General features: G+C 43.3%; 1 protein-coding gene across 1 annotated transcript in view; it reads left to right on the forward strand.

Moving 5' to 3' along the window:
* The window catches only part of BANK1 (B cell scaffold protein with ankyrin repeats 1), a 260,530-nt gene that overhangs the window by 68,968 nt on the left and 166,132 nt on the right, over positions 1 to 25,430 (forward strand). Inside the window, exons 4-6 of the mRNA XM_066632324.1 lie at positions 4,722 to 4,729; positions 23,845 to 23,970; positions 25,076 to 25,214. Coding sequence (XP_066488421.1) covers positions 4,722 to 4,729; positions 23,845 to 23,970; positions 25,076 to 25,214 — 273 coding nt within the window. The remainder of the gene's footprint in view (positions 1 to 4,721; positions 4,730 to 23,844; positions 23,971 to 25,075; positions 25,215 to 25,430) is intronic.

The following is a 25,430-nucleotide window of genomic DNA, read 5'->3' on the forward strand; positions in this document are numbered from 1 at the left end:
GGGGGTCCAGATAAATCAGTTTTATTCAGGAAACTCTGGACCTGAGATGCCCCCACCAATTTCAATGCCCAGAAATGGGAAGTTAGAAATGAAAATGAAAAGTCTCAGATCAGTGATTTTTAACCTTTTTTCATCTCATGGCACACTGAGAAGGCACTAAAATTGTCAAGGCACACCATCAGTTTTTTTTGACAATTGAGGGCCCAATCCTGTCCAATTTTCCAGTGCTAGTGCAGCCATGCCAATGGGGCATGCACTGCATCCTGTGATAGGGAGGCATTCACAGAGGCCTCCTCAAGGTATGGGAACATTGGTTTACTTATCTCGGGGCTGCATTGCGGTTGCACCGGTGGTGGAAAGTTGGATAAGACTGGGTCCCGAGAAGGCACACCATGATGCTGGTGGGGGCTGGCATCCCGCAATGGCCCTACTAATAAATGACCCTCCCCAAAACTCCTGTGGCACACCTGTGGACCATTTGCTGCACACTAGTGTTCTTAGAGAGGATCTTAGATGATCCTCTCCTGCCCAAGTAGCCTTCATGCATATGCATAAAGGACATATATATACAACCCTGTCTGTATCCTTCTCTTTCTTTAGCATGCACACAGGCACATGTATACCTCTCCTCCAGTCACAGTGCAGGTTGAAGGTTAGCATGCTCAGTCTGCATACTCTGACATCCTGTACAGTCTTTATTTTTCAAATGGACATAGTCCATGTGACAGCATGCCATTTAGAGCACAATCCTAACCAATTTTCCAGCACTGAGGTAAGGGCAATGCAACTCCAAGGTAAGGGTACAAACATTGCTTTACCTTGAGGAGGCCTCCATGACTGCCCTCCCCCCAACTGCAGGATGCAGCACATGTCCCACTGGCACAGCTATGCCAGTACTGGCAAGTTGGTTAGGATTGTATCCTTAGCCCCACTCCATACTGATCCAATCCTAAAGTCCTGCCCCTTCTCCCCATGATTAGAACTTGTCTTCAGTGACAAATGCCAAACTCTGAGAAACTTCTCAGTCCTGACCCAAGACATTGCAAAATTGCTCCCCTTTTGTAGTCTGAAAATGTGGTAGAAAAAAGGGGGACATTTCAATTCAGCCGTAGAATAAGAACAACCAATGATCAGATAACTGAAAAAATTAGCAGGTTGATAGTTCAAACGTCTTCATGCTTTTTCGCCTTTCTTTCCATAACTCTGAAGCACTGAAGTTCCTCCGCTCATCAGAGAATCAGAGTTGCATAACAGCTTGGCAGTTTAGGTTTTGATGTGTCTAACCATTTGTGGTGACCTCTACTCTGGAATAACGAAGCACCCGCACCAGTATGTGATGTTTTTCTCTTGCTTTCAACGCTAATTGGATGAAAACTGCTTACACCTGGTAAAGTGAACTGAGTTAATAGAGTGAATTCTTTTGTGCATTAAACAGAGCTCATCAGTAGCAAATTTTATTGTTGGTACAACCCATCTAAACAAAACTGTAATAGCTGGTTTTATGCATTCAGAATGCAGAATTTCTGATCACCTTCTTTATGCGAACTGTTTAATTCATGTGGGTGATTTCCTTTTTCTAAAAAGAAGAAGGGGGAAAAAAACCTATTCAGCAGCTTGGCAGTAGCCCTAAAGTGCATTTGTGGACATCCTCCAGGTACGTGTCTTTTTCACATTTAGAAATGAAATATACAGTGCAAAGGACAACACCCATTCGCTTGGGGTCATGCAGTTGTGTTTATCATACAGAAATAACTTAAGCCAATGAGTTTCATCTGGGATTATTATTATTTCTTAGACAACTAAAAAGCTAGAAGCTGCACAAAGCAAAATTAAAATCAATAGACTCCACTCTTGCATTTACACTCTAGAAGACACAAACACATATACAAGAGAAAAAGAAGGGACAGAATAGGAATAACTGAAGGATTATATCACTCTAAAACGGTGTTTCTCAAGGTTTGTCCTCTGCCGTACCACTTCACATGGTCCATCTACTTGAAGTACCACCAGAAGTAACTGGTGATGACATCATTGCCTGTTACTTCTAGGTAGGGAGGCCAGATGTGATACAAACAAACACCAGTAATAGGCTGAGGGTGGATGGGAGGGCTTTTTCAAAAGTAGAAAAGCATACTTTGGAACCTCCTTCCGGTGTTCATTGTGTCACGTTTCTGGTTTCACTGCTGGTCGGGTACCACCAGACACCAGCTCAAGTGGTGGTACCTGTAACACTGGTTGAGAAACACTGCTCTAAAATGTTCAGAGCCCAAGAACTGCCCAGGAATAGCTTTGCCAGATTCTCAATCAAAAACTTGGCATTGCCTTTAAAAGATTGGTGTGGCTACTCTAGTTGAGAACTGCCCCCAGGCTTTGCTTGATCAGGAGGAGACTAATGACTTGTAATCCCCATGGCAGCACACTGCCTACCAGACACTGTGAGGCAATGGCAAGGGTCTTTCAATTCCCATTCAACAGGTCCTGAAAGCAGGCAACAACATAATGCAGCATGCAAGTGTACATTCATCAATTCATCCAGGCGCGGCATGTATCATCCGCCAAGTGCTTGCACATAGAACATGAGAATAGCCCTGCTGGATCAGGCCAAGGGTCCATCTAGTCCAGGTTCCTGTTTCTCACAACAGCCCACCAAATGCCTCCGAGAGCACACAAGACAACAAGATCCCTGCGTCCTGGTTGCCACCCCCTTGCACCTGATATTCTGAGGTAACTGACTTCTAAAACCAGGAGGTTGCACATACCCATCATGGCTTGTAACTTTTCCTCCCTAAATCTGTCCAATCCCTTTTTTCAAGTACAAGTATCCATTTTAAAATAAATCTGACAGCTCAATCCTATCTGCTGGCCAGTGGCATGACTAGGGTTTGCATAACCTGGTACAGGAGGCCAGCATGTCACCCCCATGATGGACCCCCTCCCATGCAGTGGGTGGGGCAATGCCCCAGGCAATGGGTGTGGTGATGCACCATTGCCGCGCTCTACTGTTTTTTTGCTATAACTTTTGCACATTCCTGATCTCGTCTGATCTTGGAAGCTAAGCAGGGTCAGGCCTGGTTAGTACTTGGATGGGAGACCGCTTGGGAATACCGGGTGCTATAGGCTTATACCATAGTCTTTCGAGACTGAAGGTTGCCCACCAAATTTTGATAGAGATACTTCAATTTGGTTTGTTTCATTGCATTCTGGATGAAATTCTGCATTAAATGATATATCATATGATGGTATTATTCAAAAAGACCAAGATTTTTAAAAAAATGTTGACCTGTAGTGGTGTCACACCCCCGTGTGCATCACCCAGTGTGGCCTGCACCCCTATAGCAGTGCCACATTTGGCTGGCAGAAGCACCAGGAACCTGGCATGCATCATGTAACATCATCTCACGCACCGACATTGCCAGCAAGTGCATGAAGTTGTTAGTGCAGTCTCTGGCACCTGTGTACATGGGCTGGTGGCAAGGCGACCATCCACTGGGGAGGTGAGTTAGTGGTGGGAGAAGGCAGTGGCATGGAAAGAGGAAGGAGTGGGAGGAATGGGGGTATTCCTGGGCAGAGAGAGGGAAGGAACAAAGGGTGGAGAGGAGGCAGGAGGGTGTGGCTCCAGTGGCAATGGTGCATGTTGGATCTTATCCCCTCCTTTTAAAATCTCCCCACCTCTTTCCTCTCCTTGGATATACACCACCAAAATAAGCGGTCTATGTCCGAGGAGACCTATTGGCAATCGGATAGTCTACGAGGAGATAAGAATAAAAAGTTTTTACTTACCTCCTGCAGGCTATCCAATTGTGCCCCCCCCTTTTGGCATGGGGATAGGGGATAGGGATAGGGATAGGGGGATAGGGAATAGGGATAGGGGGATTTAGGGATAGGGGATAGGGGATAGGGATGATAGGGATAGGAGATAGCGAGGGGATAGGATTGGGTTCTGAATCTTTTTCAATGTTCATAAACAATTCATACGAAGTATTCAGCCAACTGATGTTGCCAGTCCCTTTGGATTCTTTGCTGTTATCTGATGTTTATAAAGGAAGAAATTTATACAAAACTTTCAGAATTTACACAACTAAGGGTGCAATCCTAACCAACTCTCCAGCACCAAGGTAAGGGGACAAATATTTCCTTACCTTGAAGAGGCCTCCGTGACTGTCATCTCCCCCCCCCCCCCGCAGTATGCAGGTCATGCCCCACTGGCACAGCTATGTCAGAGCTGGAAAGTTGATTAAAATTTGGGCCTAAAAAAAAGAACATTCTCTTTATACAATGGATTTCAAAATGTTTACACTATTTTTAGAAGGAAATGTTAATTTTCCATTATAATGGAAATAAAAGTAAAATGAGAAGAAATTACTGACCAGCCTAATGTCTTCCACTATTGCATTTAATTTGCCTCTTTAGAAAGCAACACACTATGATGTAGAATTTCTCCTAATTCTTACCTTTGTTGTGCAGAACATCAGTGGCTAATGTTCTACCTGTAACACGCACGCACACACGCACGCATGCGTGTGTGTGTGTTAGAGTAAACTTTATCTTAAATGCCTCGCCACTGAGCAAAAAACTAGGGAACTCAAAATAATTGCCTTGATCCAGCAAGCAAGATAAGTATGCATCAGTAGTCTTTTGTGAGATGTATATCTTTATCCACATTTCAGTGCTCATAGACTGGCTGGATGTGCCTTTTGATAAGAAAGGGAATAGGCTTCTAGGGCTACCAGTAATTACATGAATGAGGCCCCCAACTGATAGAGGCCTAGCTGTCCCCAAACTAGTCTTCTGACAGAGCAAGATGGTTTATGATGGCATAAAAGCCAGGCTGCTGTCCTGTGCTGCTGGGCACTGCCACAAATAGTGAGAGACATGGCATTGTGGAAGTGGTTCTGGAAGACTCTGCAGGAGCCAGTAAGCTGGGATTAGGGAAGGGCCATGGGTGGGGTGGCAGTAATGGGGCATGTTCGGGGAGGAGCATCTCAGGGAGGGAGGGGTGGATCCAGTGGCAGTGGCTTGTGGTCGGCTCCTATACCTGAAACTCTTCTCTAAAGGCCCCCTGTCTGTCCTCCAACTTATACCAGCAGGATGCCTGGCATAGACCTTAGGAGACCCATAGGCAACTGGGTAGCCTTCTGGGAGGTAAATAAAAAAATTTTTTTACATACTTCCTGAACACTGTCTAATTGCCTTTCACCACACTCTGTAGCACCTGTTGGTGTGGCTGTGATGTGGCCGGGCAGTCTGACTAGTTACCCATAAGTACAACTGAACCAAAACAAACAACAAAAAAGATAGAGTGGCTCCAGTTTCCACTGGTGAGTAACACCTGGTTTCCTCATTCAACAATTCATTTCTACTTGGGACACATTTGTACTACATGAGAAAAGATTCCTATATTACCCAATTCATATATTACCTTTGTTGTGTGGTTGACTAATTAGGTGTGATAACTTTAGTCTTTTAGAACCTTGAAAGTAAGGCTCCTTGATATACAGCAGCAAGTCCTGTATGGCAAGTGTTTCTCAAACTGTGGGTCATGAACCAATTTCAGGTAGATCTCCATTCATTTCAATATTTTATTTTAAATATATTAGACTAGAAGCTACTATGGTATGTGACTACATTTGGGGAAGTGTGACACATCTGTACTTTTAACAGGCTACTCTGTATATGCTTTTAACAATGATAGTTAATGGGACTTACTCCTGGGTAAGTGTGGGAAGGATTGCAGCCTAGGATTGTTAAAAAATTTCCTGCTTGATGATGTCACTTCCAGTCACGACATCACTTCTGGCAGGTCACGACAGATTCTGATTCTAAAAAGTGGGTCCTGGTGCTAAAAATTTGAGAACCACTGTGTATGGTAATACTATTTATTTTCAGTTTCCTGTCACATTTGGCAGGAGGTCTGAGTGTCTATAGTCTTTCCATGCCTGATCTCGTCTGATCTCAGAAGCTAAGCAGGGTCAGGCCTGGTTAGTACTTGGATGGGAGTCTGCCTGGGAATATCGGGTGCTGTAGGCTAATACCATAGTCTTTCGAGACTGAAGGTTGCCAACCAAGAGTGGAGGGCATTTACCCTCACTAGGTATAATGCTATCCCCTCAGAATTGATGTTTGGCAGATTCAGAGGAACATCCATTAAGGAAAGTCTCTGTTCTTGTGGGTTGGAGTGTGTGAAATCAGTCTAGGTAAAGGTAAACGTTCTTCCAACATTAAGCCTAGCCATGTCTGACTCTAGGGGCAGTGCTAATCTCTGTTTCTAAGCTGAAGAGCCGATGTTTGTCCGTAGACAGTTTCCGTGGTCATGTGGCTGGCACAACTAGATGCCTAAGCGCATGGAACACGGAATTTCCAACAAGGTGGTACCTATTTATCTATTCACATTTTTACATGCTTTTGAACTGCTAGGTTGGCAAGAGCTAGGAAAGCAACGGGAGTGTCGTGCAGATTTGAACTGCCAACCTTGCAGTTAACAGGATTGTTGGCTCAGCAGTTTAACCCGTTGCACCATCACATCCCTCTACCATATGCTATTTTACTGCCCTTGTATCAGGACCTACGGTCATGCTATCTTACTCCAATTCTGGACACCCGTTTAGGCTGGAATGACCTGGTTAAAACTCAATATATTCTTAGGGGATGGATGCGGGGTTATCCAAGGTGGTGGCCAAGTATATAAAGCGAATAAAGAGACACACATCAATGGTGGTTCCCAGCTGTTGGTATTTTGATATATCTGATTTTAACATATGATGGGGTGAATTGGGTTTGTTAATTGTGGAATATATCTTGTGCTCTGTATGTAAATATATTATGCCAACAAAGGTTCTTACCGGAATGAAAAAGGTTGAAGGCCACTGGACTAGAGCACCACCAGGCAATGGGAGAGGCATCTGGTGTACCCCTTCAGGTACCAGGAGATTGTGTCCCAGTCCTGCTCAGGTTCTTAGCAATTGTGCTAAAATAGCTTTCACTAGTGCCAGGCTTCATTGTAACTTTCTCTGCTCTCTAATAAGAATATTTTGTTCTGTGAACAGTTCTGGGAGGGCGTAACAAGGTCAGGGAGTGGGTGGTGATGGGGGCAGGGAATGGGTCCCAGGAGGGGGTGGGACAATGGTGGGTCCCCAGTTTGTTTGTTTTTGTTTATTTATTTATTGGGGTCATGGCATGAAAAAGGTTGAAGACCACTGCTCTAGAGAAAGTAGTCTGCTCTAAAGAGGGTAGTCTGAAGGACTACCTACTTTTAAAAGAGCCTACCCATACTTTAAAAATCTTCCTCCAAAGTACTTCTTTGATGCTCTACCTTCAAAGGTTAGTGGAAGGGCACTGGAGAAATGGCCTTTTCAGTTGTGGCCCCTCCCTGCAGAATATACTCTCTAAGGAGTTTTTTTCTGGCACTAATGACATTATTATTTACCCAGCTTTAAAAATTGTTTCTCCAAATTGTGCTGGTTTTTAATTCTGCTGAATGGTCATTTTATCTACTACATTGAAGCTATTTTTGTATGGCTTTAAAAATGTGTTTTATCTTTTATGGAAGCCCACTCTGGGAAAGGAAACATTTAAGGGTGTGGTATAAATAAACTAAGGGCCCAAACCTATCCAACTTTCCAGAGCTGAAGCAGCCATGCCATTGGGTTGCACACTGCATCCTGTGGTAGTGGGGCAGTCACAGACACCTCTTCAAAGTAAGGGAACAAATGTTCCCTTCCTCAGGACTACATTGCAGCTGCACCAGAGCTGGAAAGTTATCTAGGATTGCACCCTGAATAAGATAAATGGAAGCAGAATGAATGTCTCTCATGGCTTCTGATTTTCCTCAGTTCATTACATGAAGCAAATGCCTTTTAAAATCAGACAAGGATGTTGCTAATTTAAATCATGAAATTTACCAACTAACCAATGAAATTAACAGCTAAGAAACAATAATTCAGCTATACATATAGCTAAAACAAGCCCAGAACTACTTTTGAGACAATCAGAAACCAGGACAAAGAGGACACAGGAACACAGTATTCTGATTCAAAAGAAAGCCACACTACAAACTCACATAAGCTGTCATCACACTGTCTCAATATGTCTAACACTCCAGGCCTAAGCACCTGCTGTTGGCATAAAGTCATTGTAACATGTATTGCTAATATTGTGCCGTTTGATGTTGTGATAGCATTTCTGTTAGTACTCATCTAAGAAGTTATGTGCTGGCATGGTTGCACCTGCACATATGGGATTTTTTTTGGGGGGAGGTGGGGGTGGGGGTGGAAGGATAGATCAACATTCAATCCCTACAGCCACAAAAACATAAGTCTTCAGCTAATTCTGGTTTTCCACCTTCCTATACTGCAGGCATGGGGTGGACTGGGGGTTTATAGTGGAACCAGTGTGGCAGATGCAAGCCATATGCTGGCTGAAGTGTTGTCACTTCCTATGTCTTAGCACTACTGCTAAAACAGAAATGTGTTCTGATGTTCTTCCATTGCTCTACTTACAATGAAGTAGCATCACGGTGAAGTACAGGTGCAGGTTTAGGGGCAGGATCTTTGAAGTTAGGCATAATATATAATTCCAGGGCACCTCCAAAGGAGAAACATCTAAGAATTTGAAGTTTCTATAAGACATTCAAAATTTCTTAGGGGTGGCTCTGCACACCCTTACTTTTGTATATACATAGATGCATGGTAGATAGTTCACTGAAATGAGCAGAAAACTGATACCATTGGATGACTTTTGTGCATGAAGGCCTGCAATACCTGCTTCAGCTCTCTGGATCAGCTCAAATGTGTATATGCAAGCACATCTTCAGAATTTATAATAGAAGCTGCAGAATATATCCTGCTATTTTTGTGCATTTTCCTTTTTTATTTTTGTGCGTTTTCCTTTTTTCACACTAGCAACCTGCATTAGTAAACTAATATCTTACAGAATTTATCTTCCAGCCTTATTTAAGGAGATTTTGTTCCAAAACTTTTTTTTATTTTGAAATTGCATTATTTAGAATTTTTAAAAATGTTAAATGTATTCTGCATAAGGAGTCACACTATAGATCAATGTAGTTCCACCTCCACACTATAGATCCACACTCCACACTATAGATCAATGTAGTTCCACCTCCTCCCAAAGGCTGCAGTTGCGCTTTTCATTCACAGCCAAGCCTTCTTGCCAGAGCACAGAATTAAACATTCTTCTCAAATGGCGTTTATGTTTTGCCACCCAAGGTTCCACTCTGCCCTTCCACTTCTGCTTCTGTTTAGGAAGAGTGAAGAGCAGGGAAGATAATGAACTGGACTCTCAAACCTGACAACATATTCTCAAAACACTATGAGCCTGGAATTCTTCAGCATCAATCAGGCAGTGCAAAGGGATCTTTGGAGCATTTGTGGTTATTTCATTTGCATCTGCTCAGAATTAAAGAGGAAGCAACGATTGTTTTCTGAATCTGGAACAGTGCAGGCAACAAGCTTGTTTGCTCATCCACCCACACACCCACTACCCACACATTTCTCCTGGGACTCTCAGAACGCGAGTGCCAGCTAATAGCTCAGCTCTCTCCTTCCCCCTTTCCATGAATAAATGTACTTCCAAGTGAGAAGTGCTTATGTCCTCTTTCCTTGGAATGGTGAGACAGAAGTCCCTGCCCTGCTCCTCCAGATGGACAGGTGACCCAACTAAGGGAAACATTACTACAAGGGAATGAGGGAAGTTAGATGATGGGACAGTTCTTCAGTGCCACTAATGCGCCATCTAGTGGCAAGAATAGACGCTCTCTGCAAGTACCTGGAGCCTCTTTAGTGCAACTCGGGCAAACAGCTTTCCTACAACGCTAAGGAGAGAGATGCCGCGGTAGTTGTTGCAGTCACCCCTGTCGCTTTTGTTCTTGTACAACGTGATGATGTTTGCATCCCTCATGTACCGAGGTACTCCACCTTCTCTCCAGCAGAGACAGAGGATTTCATGCAGCTCAGTGACGATGATCTCTTTGCAGCACTTTAGGACTTCAGCAGGGATGCTGTCTTTTCCAGGTGCCTTGCCAAAGGCAAGGGAGTCCAGGGCCACGTGAAGTTCTTCTAGGGTACTTGAAGTTCCAGGTACTTGCAGAGAGCGTCTATCTAGAATCGCAGTGCGGATTCCGAGCCAACAGGTCCACCACTGTTATGGTATTCTCCCTTAGACAACTGCAGGAGAAATGCAGGGAACGACTGCCACTCTTTATAGCCTTCATAGATCTCACAAAGGCTTTCGACCTGGTCAGCAGGGACGGCCTCTTCAAGATTCTCCCCAAGATTGGATGTCCACCCAGGCTCCTCAGCATCATCAGATCTTTTCACAAGGACATGAAAGGCACTGTTGTCTTTGATGGCTCCACGTCAGACCCCTTTGACATCCGGAGCGGCGTGAAGCAGGGCTGTGTTCTTGCGTCAACCTTGTTTGGGATTTTCTTCGCTGTCCTGCTGAAGCATGCCTTTGGAACTGCAACAGAAGGCATCTATCTCCAAACCAGATCAGACGGAAAGCTCTTCAACCTCTCCAGACTGAGAGCAAAGTCCAAAGTCCAGCTGAAATGTCTGCGTGACTTCCTCTTTGCCGACGATGCAGCTGTCACTACCCACTCTGCCAAAGATCTCCAGCAGCTCATGGATCGTTTTAGCAAGGCCTGCCACGATTTTGGACTGACGATCAGCCTGAAGAAAACACAGGTCATGGTTCAGGATGTGGACTCACCTCCCTGCATTACAATCTCTGCGCATGAACTGGAGGTTGTCCATGACTTTGTGTACCTTGGCTCAACAATCTCCAACACTCTTTCTCTTGATACTGAGCTAAACAAGCGCATCGGTAAAGCAGCTATCACGTTTTCCAGGCTCACAAAGAGAATCTGGTCCAACAAGAAGCTGATGGAACACACTAAGATCCAGGTCTACGGAGCTTGCATCCTGAGTACACTTCTTTACTGCAGCGAGTCATGGACTCTTTGCTCATAACAGGAGAGGAAACTGAACACATTCCACATGCGCTGCCTCCGATGCATCCTCAGCATCACCTGGCAGGACAAAGTTCCAAACAACACAGTCCTGGAACGAGCTGGAATCCCTAGCATGTATGCACTGCTGAAACAGAGACGCCTGCGTTGGCTCGGTCATGTTGTGAGAATGGATGATGGCCGGATCCCAAAGGATCTCCTCTATGGAGAACTCGTGCAAGGAAAGCACCCTACAGGTAGACCACAGCTGCAATACAAGGACATCTGCAAGAGGGATCTGAAGGCCTTAGTAGTGGACCTCAACAAGTGGGAAACCCTGGCCTCTGAGCAGCCCGCTTGGAGACAGGCTGTGCAGCATGGCCTTTCCCAGTTTGAAGAAACACTTGGCCAACAGACCGAGGCAAAGAGGCAAAGGAGGAAGACCCACAGCCGGGGAGACAGACCAGTGACAGACTATACTTGCTCCCATTGTGGAAGGGATTGTCACTCCCGAATCGGCCTTTTCAGCCACACTAGACGCTGTTCCAGAACCACCATCCAGAGCGCGATACCATAGTCTTTCAAGACTGAAGGTTGCCAACAAGTGGCAAGAAACACTGGAAAACTACACACTGCAGGCAAAGTTTTTAGCTACTTAAGGAGGTATCCTTATATAAACTATGAAGAATAGAAACACTAATCTAGGTTTTGTCAATGCATAACAATTAGGAGAATAACATTTTCTGTTTAGGGAGTTATGCATTTTTGTATCCCTGAGTCTTTATGACTTCACTATGGCCCTGAACAGGCGATTCATTACTGAAACATCAGTCTTTGCACACCTTCCAAATGTAGCTTTTGTTTGTTTGTTTGTTTGTTTCGCTATGGGGCAGTTCAAACATCACATGGAGCCATGGTGTAGCATAACTGTGGGTTTATTTAAAAAGCCAGAATTGACTCCATAGACAATCTTCAAATATTGGGGTGTTCCCTCTCATCCTGCTTGGTTTTGGCTCCATTACTCTCTGCTCCATCCACCCATGAAACTCCCAGATGAAATTCCCAAGTCCTTCTTTCTGGCTGCTGGCAAAGCATCACTTTATCAGTTATGCTCTTGTCATTATTGGGAGACGAAAGGAGGCATTCTTATTCTTTGGACATTTCTGACTACTTTCAGCACAAGGAAATGAGAAGTACAGAGCTCTGTTCCCCTCCCCTTCCAAAAAAAGTTAGCCGTCTCATAACCAGCCCCCACAATGAATACATTAAAAGTATTCTTGTGTTAATATTAAAAGAAAAACTTTCTGGAGTTCTTTATTCTCAGGTTATCATGCCACTTTTTAGTTCTAATTGTTTTTCATTTGTTTGAAGGATTATGACTTGAGATGGGATGCTTTTGATCCTTTTATGTTTGTTTTCAGTTGTTTGGAAAGAGGGACAGTTAAGCAACCATGCTGTCTATCTGTCCATCTCAAGGGAGGCGGGTAGATTTGTGAGCAAAGCAAACAAACTGGGGACAAACTGTTTGCTGAAAGTACCTGCAAGAGTTTCATGGCTCAATCCAACCCAGGGCCAGTGCCAGTTTTGCATGTGCTGCCTGGGAGATGGCCATCACAAAAGTGCATAAGACACTTTGTTGGCAGCGAGAAGGAGGGAGTCACTGGTGCAGAGGCCAGGACAGGTGGGTGCTGGGCTTCTGCACTGGTTGGAGGAGCCCTGGGAGCCATTGGTAGTACGTCTGCCACTGAGCAGCATGGATGCATTCCAGGGTGAGGGAAGGATGGGGGTGGGGATGAGGAGGACGGCAGGCTGGGATGAGGAGCGGGGATGGCGTCAGAGGCTGATAGGGCCTGAAAGTCCTACATAGGACTACGCCAGTGGGTCATACACATTTAGCACCAGGACCCACTTTTTAGAATGAGAATCTGTCAGGACCCACAGGAAATGATGTCATGACTAGAAGTAACATCATCAAGCAGGGAAATTTTTAACAATCCTAGGCTGCCCAGGATTAAGTCCCAGACTTACCCAGGAGTAAGTCCCATTGACTATCATTGTTAAAAGAATATACATAGTAGCTTGTTAAAAGTACAGGTCTGTAACATTTCCCCAAATGCAGTCACAGACCATGGTAGAATGAAGTCTAATATATTAAAAATAAAATATTGAAATGAATGGGGACCCACCTGAAATTGGCTCGTGACCCACCTATGGCTCCTGACCCACAGTTTGAGAAACACTGGTCTACTCGGTTCTGTGCCAGTAATTGAGCACAGAAGTAGACCCATATCAGCTGCTGGGGTTCAACACGAGACCTCAAGGAGACCTCTGGCTTCCTCCCTGCCCCCACAGGATACAGCGGCAGCTGTTCAGGTGCCACTGTGCTGCTATACAGGCAGCCCCATTAGAATGAGCTGTTAACTGTACGTCATTTTAGACTGCTGCCTCCCTCAGATTTGTCAATAATAGCATCAAATTTTAATAAATTCAAGATTACTAGGGCATGATTTGAACTGGGTATGTCCTAGTTCACAGGTCAATATCTTAAGCCAGATGGAAATAGGAAAGAAAATGAGGCAGTAGAAAGGACTGTACCATATTATACTGCAGGTGTGGGGGTGCCATTTTTAGTTAGAAAACTAACTTATCAATAAGGAAGTTTCTAGTTCAGTCTTCTCCTGCTGTTCCGGTGTTCTACTTCCAAGAAGTTTTTATCAGAAGCATTCAAAAATGTGATCTCCAATATGCAGTCTGGAGCAACACAGTCCATTTTATATTTTGCCTTCAGACTCAACCTCCTCATTGCATTTCATACACAGATTCAGTGTTAGGCACCACACAACACCAGCTCTCAGAAAGACTTGAGATTTGAGATATTCATGCCTTGCTGACTATCAGAACTATTTATAGAGATACTGTAAACGGGGTTTCATGAAATAACTGAGGTTTAGGGAGGACTGGAAAACACAGGTGTTGAGCATAGTGGAAATTTAAGTATGCAGGGTTGCAAGAGAAGAAGGTCCCCAAAGGGAGAGGAGCATATTTCTTACTGCATAGATCGGACATGAAAGTTGACTGTATCAGAAGCAGACAGTATGTCCTGGGGAGGCAAGTGAATAAAAAGAGCACAGCCAGCAGGCAACAGAATTTCTGACAGCCATCACTGAGCAGCCAACCTGAGACACAGTTAGTTCATCTGTATTCTCTTTCTCTGCTCTTGGATAGCAAAAAGAATCCAGAAAGAGGGAGTAGGGGAGTAAGGAGCACATAGCCAGGCAAAGGTCCACCTAACTGTTTGGGGAATAAGATGGGAATAGTCGCAACAACCTAATGAGAACTGTAATTTGGGCATGGGGGGGAACAACAACACTATTTATTGGGTCGGGGTAGAAGCAGCCCTTTGTGAATATGCTAATTATTTTATGTATAAGTCATTTTGGGAATCCTTCTGGATTAAAAGGCAGGATAGGAATCAAAACAAAACGAGCAGTACTGGAAAGAACAGAACAGGTCATAGAGAAGACAAATGGCATGCGGGTAAACAATATATCCAATAAAGCAAAGATAGATGGGGAAGGCACTAGGCCCAGCAATCAGCGCTGAATGATTGACAAAAGTGAATTGTGCAAGGCCTGGAGGGAAAAGGTCAGCACGCAGGTTGGGAAATGGAAAAGCAATATGATCTCTGGAGCCCTTTTGGGAAATATCAGGTGCAAGAGGATGTGGAAACAATTGATTTGTTAGGACCCAGGAATGATTAGAAAGACCCAGTGAGGGAATGCTCATCATGCTAATGGGGATTTATGAGACCCATTTCCAATAAATAAAGATGCAAGAAGTGCCTGAAATGATTCTGTGACACGCAGTTTGGTATCACCATATAGTTATATCGCAAATCTATGCTTTGAAGGCTATAAACACTCTTTACTGGCTTTTAACTACTTACTGCTATTTTTATTTATGTACTGTGTTTGGAACAGTATTTTTTAGCTCCTTAAAATCTCTGTGGTTTCAAAAGTATAGAGAGTTTTTCCTCATCCCTCATCCCATTGTGAATATTTGCAGGAAATATAAAGTGTGTGTGAAATGAAGTAGTATCTATATCCAGTCAAAGTAAAGCCACATCTGTCCTCGTTTTGAAGTACTAGAACTACACATAAGGAAATATTCTCCTATGTTGCCAAAATATTCTGAAGTATTTGGGGCCAGTCTTTTTGGAAATAGGAGATTACACGAGATGGACCATTGGTACATGATCCAGAATGGCTGGCATATAGCATTGCTCATTATCTGACCTAGCGGTTTGTTTTATGGTCCAATTCTATGCAATGTGACCAGCACCAAAACTGGCATTCCAGTGGCAGTATGCACTTTACAGCATCATAAATGCCGATCTGGAAGTGCACATAGCTATGCGTTTCGGGGCCACTGCCACAGGATGGGAGGAGCATTGCTGACATTGGTAAATCAGCAGAATAAGCAGAACAGAGTAGGGGTGGGAGAATTGGGAAGTGTTGGGAGAGGGCCATGGACTATCATAGACAAGATGGGGTGGCACCAGGTGTGAGCGACTTGCACCAGATGTTACCCCTCCGGAGCCAGCTGACATGAGCTCTTTGTCTACTCGGACTTGCACCTGCTAAGGAGCTGGCACAGATCCAAGAAGACCCATTGGGGATTGCAGGGCTTATGGAGAGGTAAGGGAAAATATTTTCCCTTTCCTCTCCCAAGCCTCCTGGTCAGCTCCCCACCCCTCACATCATATCATGCAGAGCAGCCTGTTTTGGTTGGCTGCATACTATGGCAGGGGAAAGAGTAGGATTGGGCTGTTACTAGCACTTCTGGCCATCACTATCAAGTTGCCATTTTTGCAGGTCAGTTTAGCTTGCACACTGGTAACAAACAACACTTCTTAAACTGGCAAGGATGACAAATATCAGAAGGGGGCCATTGGGAAAATAAACTCAAGGATTCCTGCTTACCCACATACTGGAGACCATTGAAAATTGTGCTCAGAGCACTTCAAGGTTTGGAGCCAATTCATCATGGGTACTGTTGAGAGTCCTTCACTGCAGCACCACTGCCTTTTCCATTCTTTAGCTTGTAAGTGGTGAAGGGAAGTACTCTCAGTGAGCCTTGCCTTAGCCAGACGTTCCCAAACTGGGGCATCACAATGTCCCAGCCAGGGATGCCCTGCCTGCCCCCTTAAGAGGAGAAGGCAGCAACATGATCGCCACAATGGCACCACTGCTGGGGACAAAAGGAATTTTTTTACTTATCCCTAGCAGCACGAGCCCACTGGAATGTGCGGGGAACCCACTGACTCCTCTGCTGGGTTCTCCAAGCCTCAGAACAGCTTTAAAAAGTTATCTCAACATACCTGGTTTCACAATCGCAAACCAGAAGTGGGTCATGATAGCTATTTTTAGCTGTTCTGAAGCTTGGGGAGCTCTGCAGAGGGGCCATGGGCTCTCTGCACCCTCCAGAGGTCTGCAGCTCCCAGGGGTAAGTTTTTAAAAAATGTGTTGTCCTGGCAGTGGTGTGATCATGGTGATTGTGTCGCTGCCTTCACCCCTCCCCCACAAACACAGCAGTTCCCAAACTCCCAGAGGTTTTAGGAACTGCTGCCTTAGGCTTTAGTGCACCATTGCTACCATGTGTGGAAGTAACTAGCAAAGTCAGGAACTGTAAGAGATATAGTCCCTATGGCTCCTGATCCTGATGGCTCTGGATGTTGCTGTGTGTATGCTTACAGACTCAGGGCCTATGAGGAGGTCCACAAAAAGCAACCATTCCCAAGTAATGGTGACTGAATGGAAAAGGGATTGTAGTAGCAGGAAAGAACTCATGATGGTAAAGATTATGGCCACTGAGGTCTATAGGCCCTATCATTCTCAGATGTTCTCGGACATTTCGGATATTGTCCGAAGCTTAGTTGGACCTGGATTCAGAAATACAGCCAATGTCAATTTCATTCCCAGCTACTCAGTACAGTAGAACCTCTTTAAGTTGACCACCCAAAGGGTGGATGGAAATTGGGTGGGTGGGTAGAGGAAATTGGTCAACGTAGGGAGGTGGTCAACATTCCGGTGAAAAAGGCATTTACATATTATCATGTTTTGCTGCCAGGACAACAAATGCAAGGCCAAGTTATTTTTTAGATTGGGTTTTTTAAAAGTTTTATTGAAAATATTAATGAGAATTGATTTTTCTTGTGATGCTTACTATCTATATCTATAATCTATATCTATATCTGTATCAAGCGACAGAGAATTAACAGCCCAGAATCAGTGTTTAAAAAAAACCCTGAAAATTCATAAGCTTAAAAAAATTGTAAATTAAAAAAAATACTTGGTTTCATAGCAGACAGGCAGACCAATGCTATCCCTTGCCAGCCCATAGATGTAGCATGTTACATAGCTCCAACAGCTTAAAAAAAACACTTTTTTTTTCCTACGCTGCCTGGCCTCCACTGGGTCTCCTCAGATTCACTAAATGTCAGAAGGTGTTTGATACGGTCCCTCACTAAAAGCTGTTGAGAAAACTCCACAGTCGGGGAATAAGAGGACAGGTCCTCTCATGGACTGGGAAATGGTTGAGGACCAAGAAACAGAGAGTGGGTGTCAATGGGCAATTGACAAAAAAAGTGGAGAGAGGTGGAAAGTGGAGTGCCTCAAGGATCTGTCCTGGGACTGGCGCTTTTCAACATCTTCATAAATGACCTGGAAACAGGGATAAGCAGGGAGGTGGACAAGTCTGCGGATGACACTAAACTTTTCTGAGTGGTGAAGACCAGAAGGGATTGTGAAGTGCTCCAGAAGAATCTCTCCAAACCGGGAGAATAGGCAGCAAAACAGCAATTGTGTTTCAATATAAGTGTAAAGCAAAGCACTGGTGATGGGAACCAAAGTGAAAAGACAGTGGCTTCACTATGCACAAGCAACCTCATGTCCCTCACAACTTGGTACTTGTCCAGGTACAATCAGCAGTCGGCGCAGGTCTGTTGGCTATGTGCAGTGTGCCCACCTATAAAAACCCTTTCGCACATGCGCTAGCAGGCATAGGGGAGCGATTGTCGTGTGCCTTCTTGCTTTTCCAAGATGGGAAAACCAGACAAAACACAGGCCCACAGTATTGCGGTCAGTGGGCAACATACGGAGGGTAAATTAATACTCTGTGCAATGGTTGAAGTGGTCAAGATACAACTTACAGAGATGGTCAATATAGAGAGGTTTGTCTCTCATAGTGTATATGCAGTGTCTGTCCATACTGCGAAAATTAGGTCAACTTAAGGAGGTGGTCAATATAGAGAGGTGGTCAACTTTGGAAGTTCTACTGTATTTGTCTTTATTGAAAGATGTTCTAGGCAAAAGTTTACATGAGGTTGTTATTTTTAAATATATTTCTCTTTACTTTTAACTATACTGCAGATGGAATTACTGTTCCATTTTGTCTGGTCATATGATGTATCCTTTCTATGCTAAGTTACATGTTTGCTTTGTTTTTGTAATTTGACAGTCTGAATAAAAGTATTTTTAAAAAGAAAGAAATGGGGCCAAGCTTGACTGAATTATTTTAATCCCTGCTCAAATGGGGCCAAAAATAATTAATTTGAAGCTAACCTATTCATCTGAAGAGAATGAAGCTCTATGTGTATGTGTGTGAAAAAGTGCATGTGTCTATTGTATCTATCGCCATATCCAAAAGATTTAAAAAAGGGACTGTCACATGAATTGCAGGAATTGTAGAATAAAGTATTCAATTCAGCAGCTCTTAACAGCCCAAGCCTCTCCCTGGTGCGGTTGCTGGGTGCAGAGACCATGCTTGAGCAAACAAGCACACAGCATTTGCAACTAAGCCACCACAATGGAAAAGACCCAGTTTTTGCTATCCACCTCAGATTAGGAGAATTTGGAGGTTCTTACTTGGGAAAGAAATCTGAGGAATTTCAAGAGAAGCAAGAACAGTATTAGTAAGTCTAATCAAATTGCTTGGAGAAGTTTTAAAGAAAACATTAGCACTTAGGACAGTTTCCCTCCCATAGCAAACAGCAGTCATAGAGGAGCACTTTTGTCTGAACCAGTGGTTAAGGGTGGGAAAACAGAGGTAAAGGGTGAAAAAAACACCAGGGATGGGCACTCGAGACTTGCAGACTCAAGTCTGAGAACACGTGTTTTTTGTGGCTTGTAGGGATTCAAGTCTTGAGCATCACTGACTCAGGTACTGGCTTGTGACTTGGGGTTTTTACCCAAAAAGAGTCATGACTCTAATTTGACTCCTGTCTCTCTTTAGAGTGCAATCCTAACCCCTTATGATAGTGCTTTCCAGCAATGATATAAGGGCAATGCAGCTCCGAGGTAAGGGAACAAACATTCCCTTACTTTGAGGAAGCCTCCGTGAGTGACACCCAACTGCAGGATGCAGCACATGTCCCTTTGGCACTGCTATGCCAGTGCTGGAAAGCACTGACCTAAGGGGTTAGGATTGTGCCCTTTGTATGCTTGCTTGCTTACTCCTTACTTACTTACTCCTTACTTACCCCATTGCTTCCACGTCACCCTGAAAGAACCACCCTCTCTCCACAGTCCATGCTCTCCTCCAGCTACTATTTACAGTTGAAAGAAATATACAAACAAGGGCCAATTGCATTTGTATTATGTCCAATTTGACCAGAACTGCAAAATCTGGAGAGCAGTTGTGATGGGGAGAAGTGTGGAAACAACTTCTAAATAGGAATTGTACAAATTCTCACCACAAAGTCTAATCTAGCCATGGAAGTCTTTCGGTGAGTCTTACTGAAAGGGTGGAGTCCTTTGTTCTGCACAGGCTGCATGTAAAGCATCACTACTTTAGAAGCTGTGCCAAAGCATTCCGCTTCTGAATCAGTGGGAATGGAGAGACGGTTCATTACAAATTCTGTGTTTATTGGGGGAAATGCAATTTCAAAGTCATTTCATCAATTCATTTGAAAATGTAGAATTGAAAGCCATAATGCTGTTCAAATGATTTTGCATAGGATTGACTGGAAAATGAAGTACTGAGGAATATGAATTTAAAAGGCAGACTGAAATAAAACTCAAAGCATCAGCATAATACTCAAGTAAATGAATCACAGTTACATTAAATGTATGTAACGGATACTGGGCTAATATTTGATTACCAAGATATAAAATGCAACTGGAGATTAATTCTTTGAGTGTGAAGAATAGCTGTAGATATTTGTCAAAAGCAAGTCAAAGAAAGCAGCTTCAGTGAGCACACTGGCCTTTGTCACAGGTTATAATGCACAGCAAGTTTTAATGCACAGCAGAAGTACCCAAAATACCCAAGGGGATTGGACCATAGATTTTTCTATTTAGTTTCCCACTCAGAAAGTATTCTAAGCATCATTAGACATTGCTAATAAGTCCATATGATTAAGTCTTGTGAGAAAAGGCCTGTGTTTATGCACCTATTTGTTAAAGCACAATTCCCACAAGGTACAATCTATTTGTATTGATTATGGTAAAATAGAATAATTCTGTGATGAGTTCACTGGAAAGCACATCTTAGATGGTGTGAAATGGTCTTATTTTTCATTTACACTTAGAAATGAGATGAAGCTGGCCATAGAGATATTGGAATAAAAATGCATGCTTCCCATCTACAGGTATTTTGATACTTGGCTATGGACCAAACTAGGCAAGAAGTTGGAGATTTGTGGCCTCATCTCCCATTTCTGAATAATAGAATGGGAAAAGAAACATGGGCTTCACTGATCTCAAACTGTGTCTATGTCTATTAAACTGCTATGACATCTAATGACCAATTTGTTGGGTAAATCTTTGAAGTGCTACTGTGGGATGGTGGAAGGAAAGGGGAAGTCCTGTTCTTACTTGCCAAGGCAGCTGTTACCATCAGTGCTCCAGTGATACAAGTATCTACATAGAATCACATGTTTAGGGATCTTTACCATTAGTTACAGTGCACATGTTTTCTGGATAATCCCAGAGCCCATCAGCAACAATCATGGTAAGCAGTGAAATTGTGTCTCTGTCCAAACAGAAAAGGGGAGATCATGGGGTGCGCAGACGTCCTGTTCATCCCACCAAGTGGATTTTTTCAGCAGGCTACACAGAGAAGGGGAAGAAGTCAGTTATGTGCCACCAAGTGAATGTATGCAAAAATCCATGGATGCTAAGCCCCCCTTTAAATAAAAAAAGAAATGAAAAATAGTGTTCATTGACCTCTTTTTGGAGATATCCTGAAACTGGTGCAGAAACGCACCATTGGCTATGCTATGGAAATGCACCATCAGTAGAATATGGGTAATCAGGAAGGGATTGTGGCAGCTAGCTAAAGTCATCAGTCAAGGAGCCCATTTCATTATTCCTGCTGAAAGAAATTCTAGGGCAAAAAGTCATGTGTTATCAGGTCAATCAAGATGTCACCTTTGACCATGTCTCAGTGTGCTAGCAGAGTCTATTTCAGGAATGCTGCAGTTTTTTTTAAACGCTTATCCTGCTCCTGTACTTTGCCATGGCTGCCTAGAATGGATCCAATGGCAAATGAAGCGCCGCTTCCCTCATTTTTAATCCAATATGAAGAACAGTTTCAGTGGTCTTGCATTGCTTACCTCTTCATTTTGTGACCCCGAAAGCTTGCATATGGGTCTGTGTTTTGCAAATGTTGCAGGTTGAAAGCAGTGCCGTTACTTCTTTTAAACTTCTACATGCCCCATACTGCTGATTCTGTGACTTGAGTGTTTTATCTTTGAAATAGTTTTGGTGCTGGATATTAATGTCATCATGAATATTCCAGACTTCCAAATTTGATGAAAAGGAAAATATTAAATGATGGCCTTTTTTTACCAAATAATCTGTGGAAGCTCTTGGACATTAAATTGTGAGTTATCTCACACTTAACGAAAATGAGGATGCTTTAAAGGGCAGTTTTACTGAAGTTGTGCAATGGAGATGTGTATCTTAATTTAGAAGATTGATTAAAAGCAAGGCAGTTAATTGCTTTATGGAAAGTCATAGCAGATTGACAGTTCTACTGATAATGATGAATGCACACTTCAGTGAATATACATGAACTGCAGATCTGCTTTATAAGTTTCCAAATGTGTCTCCATGCTGGTTTTATGTATGAACCACATTATTTTTGTGCTTGGTACACCTTCAGGCAATACATGTATGTTAAAGCAAATACAAATAAATAATCTGCATGCCATATATGAGGATATTTGGGCAGTGTGTATCTGTCTTTAAAGTGTGAGATAAGTACCAGTTCTTCTAACTCTATGAAAAAATGTAGGTGGGTGATGGGGGAGAGATTAGAGAAGAACTGAGACAGAAAATTGCAAGTGAAAGCTTTAAATATAGAAATGAGACTTGTCTGGATTGGACTGTGCCTCTTCATGATTTGGCTCATATACATGGAGGGAACGTAAGAAGAGCCTTGCTGGATCAGGCCAAAGACCCATCTAGTCCAGCTTCCTGTATCTCACAGTGGCCCACCAGATGCCTCAGGGAGCACACTGCTCTAATGGATCTCTTTGGAAACCCATCGCAGTCTGAAGAAATAATGGGCAGGAAAGGGGGCGGGGAACAGAGTTAGGATCTGGTGCATGCTGGTACTGCTGAGATCCACCCCTTCTTCTCCTGATCAGCCTTCTGCCCATCTCCTCCTCCTGCCCAGAATCTCCCCCATTCCTCCTCCTCCACACCCAATTCCACCCCTCACCATTCCCTGTCCCATCTACTGGCTTATGTTCACCACTGGAGGTGGCTGACATCAGCAGCCGGTCTTTGGTGTCCATTTGTAGTGGCCAATCCAAAATGGCCACCAGCGGTCCACTACATTTGCTACTGTATAGCAATTTACAACGGCAGAACTGTGGCCATACTAGAGCAGCCTAGTCCTAGTTAGGATTGGGCTAAAAAATCTTTACTGAATGTCAAGATTCTCCAGTAATGCATCTGGATGAATGTTTCTCCCATTCTGGAGCTTGGATGACTGTCTGGAAGTTTGAGAGAAATCTCTAGCAAAAACAAGGTAGGATGTGTTGAATGACATTCAAAATATTGCACTTTGAATTGCATGGTGGCACAGTCTGTAGGGTAGTGGCTCCTTAGTAACTGGAGTGGCAATTAGAGAAAGAATCAGAAAAGGATTTGAGGAAGCTACTGGAACAGCTGTGAGAAAGCTATCCCAGGCACCCCTGAAAATGCATAGGGCCCCTAGGTGGTCTCCCATTCAGGCACTGGTCACTGCATCATGAGTCTGCCGAACATAACCCAGGTGAAGAAGATGATGTATGGTAAATTTTAAAGTGCTCATCATGACATCCCTCCCTAGTCATGCCCCACAACCACACCCCATTAACACTATCAAATCAACTTTAAATGTCTTCATTCAAGTGTTTCCTTCTCCTGCAACTTATTTTTTATTTCAAAATGTACTACATTTCATCTCAAATTCTTGGAGCAGGTTGCAATAGTTCCAAACAATTGCATACAAATCAAAATATGGAATTAAAAAAAAAATTCCAGAGAAATATAAATGGTATATCATACTGTCTCTCTGGCAGCCCTTGAGGAAGATGAAGACCTAGAGACATTAATGTATGCCCCGAGGCATCTTTTTCAGTTTTCCTCTTGGTTATTTTTCATAAAAGTTAACTTAGAAAGGAGTATCAAAGGTAGCACCTGAGGATTCCTGCTGATGACATCACTGCCCCTGCTTAGGAGAAGTCTCACAGCTCAACTTCTCCTTGACTATGCCAATGCATAAAACACTATCTGCCCATATACTTGTATTGCAATGTTATGCACACACACTTGGGAGTAAGACTCACTGAACTCTGGTATAATATAATTTCTTTGGCAGATCCTGAGGATACTTTGTCTTTGAATTTAGAAAGTGGCTTGAAGCTAGAAGATATATCGGTGGAAAGTGCTGAGATAACTGACACATTGGAAAGGCCAGCAGTCTTAGTGCTGCCAAGAAGGATATCATGTGAGGTAAGATTCCTTTTAAGGGTTAAAATGCTGTTCTAGATAGAATTGTATCCTTGATGTAACATGAGCTTCATAGTGTCTCCCAGGCAGCCCTTGGGAATGTTGATCATAGAATCATAGAGTTGGAAGGGGCTTAATAGATCATCTAGTTCAACCCCCTGCCTTAGGCAGGAAGTCCTTTTACAGCATCTCCAACAGGTGCTTGTCGAGCCTCTGCTTGAATATCTCCAGTGAGGGAAAGTCCACCACCTCTCTCAGCAATCTGTTCCACTGATGAACCACCCTGACCATCAGGAATCTTTTCCTCATGTCTAATCGAAATCTCCTCTCTTGCAGTTTGTACCCATTGGTTCTAGATGATCTAGTCTAGACATTAACTTGTGCCTCTAGCTAAATTTTAGTTTGGCTGTTGCTGAGCCTTCTTCTCAGCGAGGGTCCTGAGGAAAAAAAGTACACCCAAGCTCCTGCAGCCCCCTGAGTGACACGATCCTGGGGATCGCATTGCTGCCTCTTCCCTGCCTTCTTGCTGCCCCCGTCCATTAAGGGGGCAGAGGCCAGGGCCCTCAGGCTGGGGTGTCGCAACGCCCCAGTTTGAAAAGCCCTGGTCTAGATTTTAAGCCCCTGAGGAAGCAACTTCTCTTTGTATTCTATGTAAAAACCATGTACATTGATTGAGAGGACCTAACCTTCCACCTTGTTTGCCTTGTAATTTCTCTCCCTTCACTACCTGCTAGTTTCACCATCCTTACCCTACCCTGGCTCCAGTCAGTTTCTTTGTTCAGTGTAGCATACACCAAAGAACATATATCAATAGGTTTTTTAAATGTACATTTCTCTTTTGAAAAATTACACCCACTTTCTCTGCCAATTACTGTACAAAATGGCTTTTGATATTAGAACAAATGAATGAATCAAAAAAATAAAGCAATGTCACCAATAGCTGAGCAAGACCATGACAATAGATAAAAATATAATAACGTATGACAACAGAACAAAAATGTATCCTGGTAATGCAACAAGCAACTTGCACAGAAACGTCTAATTTATGTTTTATACTTCTTCATTTATTGATGTGAAGGACTAATTCTGTATCATTCTTCCTCTATAGTGCCCTGGAGAAATATTCTTTCTTTTGAGAGATGAAGTCCCTGATGACTCAGTAGTGGTTGAGTTTGTAACAGAAAATCAATGGGTCACGATTCAGCCAGACTTTTGGAGCCAGAAGGTCAGGTGCATGAAAGCTTTAGGTAAGATGGAAAACACATCAGAATATTCAAATATAAAATATTTGACTCTTGTTACCCATCATTTGCCTGATGACAGTTTTACTTCCCATCCAAATCCAATATTACTTTGCAAGTTCTTTTTATGCATGAGTTTTGCAAGCCAAATGCTATTTACCCTATCTTATTAATAGACAAGCATAAAAGCTTTTGAATTAAAGGATTTATTGAGTTGTTTTT

This window comes from Tiliqua scincoides, chromosome 6 (assembly GCF_035046505.1).
Source record: "Tiliqua scincoides isolate rTilSci1 chromosome 6, rTilSci1.hap2, whole genome shotgun sequence".
Lineage (NCBI taxonomy): Eukaryota > Metazoa > Chordata > Lepidosauria > Squamata > Scincidae > Tiliqua > Tiliqua scincoides.